This window comes from Haliotis rubra, unplaced genomic scaffold, assembly GCF_003918875.1.
Source record: "Haliotis rubra isolate DU_JTF1 unplaced genomic scaffold, ASM391887v1 Scf128, whole genome shotgun sequence".
Taxonomy (NCBI): Eukaryota; Metazoa; Mollusca; class Gastropoda; order Lepetellida; family Haliotidae; genus Haliotis; species Haliotis rubra.
In genome coordinates, this window is record NW_025765203.1 from 171,020 (window position 1) to 173,413 (window position 2,394).

Consider the following 2,394-nt stretch of genomic DNA (forward strand, 5'->3'; position numbering starts at 1 on the left):
GACAGATAACCCGTCCCTCCTCGTCACTCGTAAATTATCGTCTGTATCCATGCAGGTGTAGTCTAACAGGATGCTGCCTCTAACTAATGACAACGTTTTTTATTTCTTGATATACAAATGAGCAATTACACTGAGCCACATTTAGAACACACTTTCAGAGTCACGATCTGACAATGACACGATCCGTACTATCCATATTTCATGTGTAAACCGTGATGATGGTTTTATTCCATTATTGATGAGCATCGATTGTATACTATAAATGATGGTTGATCGGACCACTGCTACCATACCCGAGGCAACTGTCGTTGAAGGAAGTCCTCCGTTAAAAGCAGATCTGGTGAGTAGTGATTTTATTAATGATATCTGTTGAACAGGCTGGTGACGTTGATTGACGTTACGTGCAGGAGCGGACTGGTGGATGCAGTGACCAATGCATATGTCATAATAATAATGCAATAAAGTTACTATGCTGAAATGTTAGAGGCAAAACCAAACACAGACGCAAAATAATTTATTCTGTCAAAATTTATCAATATACCTTACCTGCACTAATCACACATGCCCACCCACTCATCCAGTCACTCCACCCCTTCGAAATACGCACTTGCTGTATTCATGTGTAGCGTGGCATCGAGACATTTTACAGATTCCCTTCTCAAATAACTTGAGCCTTTCTTGAGCTCGACAAGAGGGCACTTGCTTCTTCAATCGTCAAGCCTGGCGTTCCTTCGTTCTTGCTGCTTTCAGTTGATAGTTGTTCTTCACGATGCTAGCATATCCCTTTCAACGTATTATGGCAAGTGCAGACCTTCTTGTCTGATTCGGTAGGAAGTGCGGTACGGGTTTGAACCCAAGCAGAAAACATTCGCCAAAACGCGATAACAACGCCGCTGTCGGCAAACTTCGTACGAATCGTGCATTTTTCAAAACGTGAAAAACGTAATTGTGAGGCTTTAGTCCAAATGCACGGCATAATTGTTGCCTAAATACCGAGGTTGGAAAGAGCAAGAATGCAGTAACCAAAAACCCACCATGAATATGCCAAGACTTACGTAAGCGCAACGAGACAAAGCGATCGGTATGGACAATATAAGGGCTTCACAACGTCAGCTGGCAAGAACCTTCAACTGGAGCCAGGTCACCATCTGCAAATTAATAAACCGCTACCAGCAAACAGGCCAGACCCAAAACCTTCACCCATTTTCACTATAAATACACCCCTGTCGGCAGATGAGATGTGCTTTCATGTATATATCTTAAGCCATTTTTCAGTAAGTCGTAAGCCATTATTCACTGACTTCTAGACGAATTGCTTCCCAGTAGCCATTAGGTTAAGATATCAAATCAATGTTTGTGATGTTGTATTCCAGGTACAATGGTTGCCGTCATCCTCTGTGTGCTGTCTCTGGTAATGACTTTAACTCCAACTCTTGGCGGATCGTCGACCATCAAGGTACTGATTCCAAAATAATAAAATTATACAACTCAATATTCGACTGTTTTGAATATCCGTGCCAGAATCGGCCATCTCAATAGCAGTAAAACATCGATTATGATCTGTCACACAGGTCTCAACAGTATCCCTCGCACAACAAAGTTAAAATGTGACACATTGTTGCCTTTAATCCTTCCCGCTGTCCCACTGCTATGTTAATACCTACCTTGACAATCTCTCTTTCCACACAGGGCACAATAACAGGTGGACAAGTAACATGTAGCTATGCGGAGATCAAGAAAAATTCTGGTGCTGGGCCCCGGGGGCTGCGTCTCTTCAGCTGCAAGAACAAGGATGGTAACATGAACCTTGACTGCTACTACTACGGTGGTAATCCACACGACTGTGCTTACTACAATAAAAACCAACAGAAATACTACAACCTTCTGGCAAAGAGTGCCATGAATAATGGCCAGCCATGTCGCAACGGAAGCATTTCTGAAAGGAAATGTGACGAGACATATCCATGCGAGAAAGGGAACTGCATGTGAGCTCTAATATGAGTTCATGATTCTAAACTTCTTCTTACATCAGCAATAAATGCTTTCAATCCGTTACTGTTGTATCCTGTCATTATATGTGTGCAGGATATTGTCAGAAAATTATTTTTCCACGTTGGGCGGGTTTGAAGTCCTCATACCGAGAACAAGCGGCTAGCCCCACATGTGAAAATAGACGAAATTGAGGACTGTGACCAAACAAAACCGAAGTCCCATTTAAAATGCGTGCTGAACTAATGTCTCCCTAATATGCACGAGCACAGGTATTGAAGGAACGTTTTTTATTTTGCATACGAACCAGTGGAGGGTGAACATTTGTTGAAAACTGTGAAGGGTTTTCCCCATGAATGCGCGTGAACAATGTTCTACAAACAGTCATTCATATTTTGAATGAAG

The 2,394-nt window shown here is 42.3% G+C and overlaps 1 protein-coding gene across 1 annotated transcript; it reads left to right on the top strand.

Moving 5' to 3' along the window:
- The first annotated feature begins 209 nt into the window (after positions 1-209).
- Positions 210-2,055, top strand: LOC124266751. Its single transcript, XM_046701539.1, has 3 exons — positions 210-340; positions 1,374-1,456; positions 1,690-2,055. Exons 2-3 carry the CDS (start codon positions 1,379-1,381, stop codon positions 1,987-1,989), a joined length of 378 nt encoding a protein of 125 aa, XP_046557495.1. The 5' UTR covers positions 210-340; positions 1,374-1,378; the 3' UTR covers positions 1,990-2,055.
- Positions 2,056-2,394: the final 339 nt, after the last annotated feature.

Excerpts from the sequence above, each read along its gene's own strand:
- LOC124266751 (XM_046701539.1), top strand. The coding sequence starts at position 1,379 with ATGGTTGCCGTCATCCTCTGTGTGCTGTCTCTGGTAATGACTTTAACT. Across the intron at positions 1,457-1,689 it reads GCGGATCGTCGACCATCAAG|GGCACAATAACAGGTGGACA; the intron begins GTACTGATTCCA and ends CTTTCCACACAG.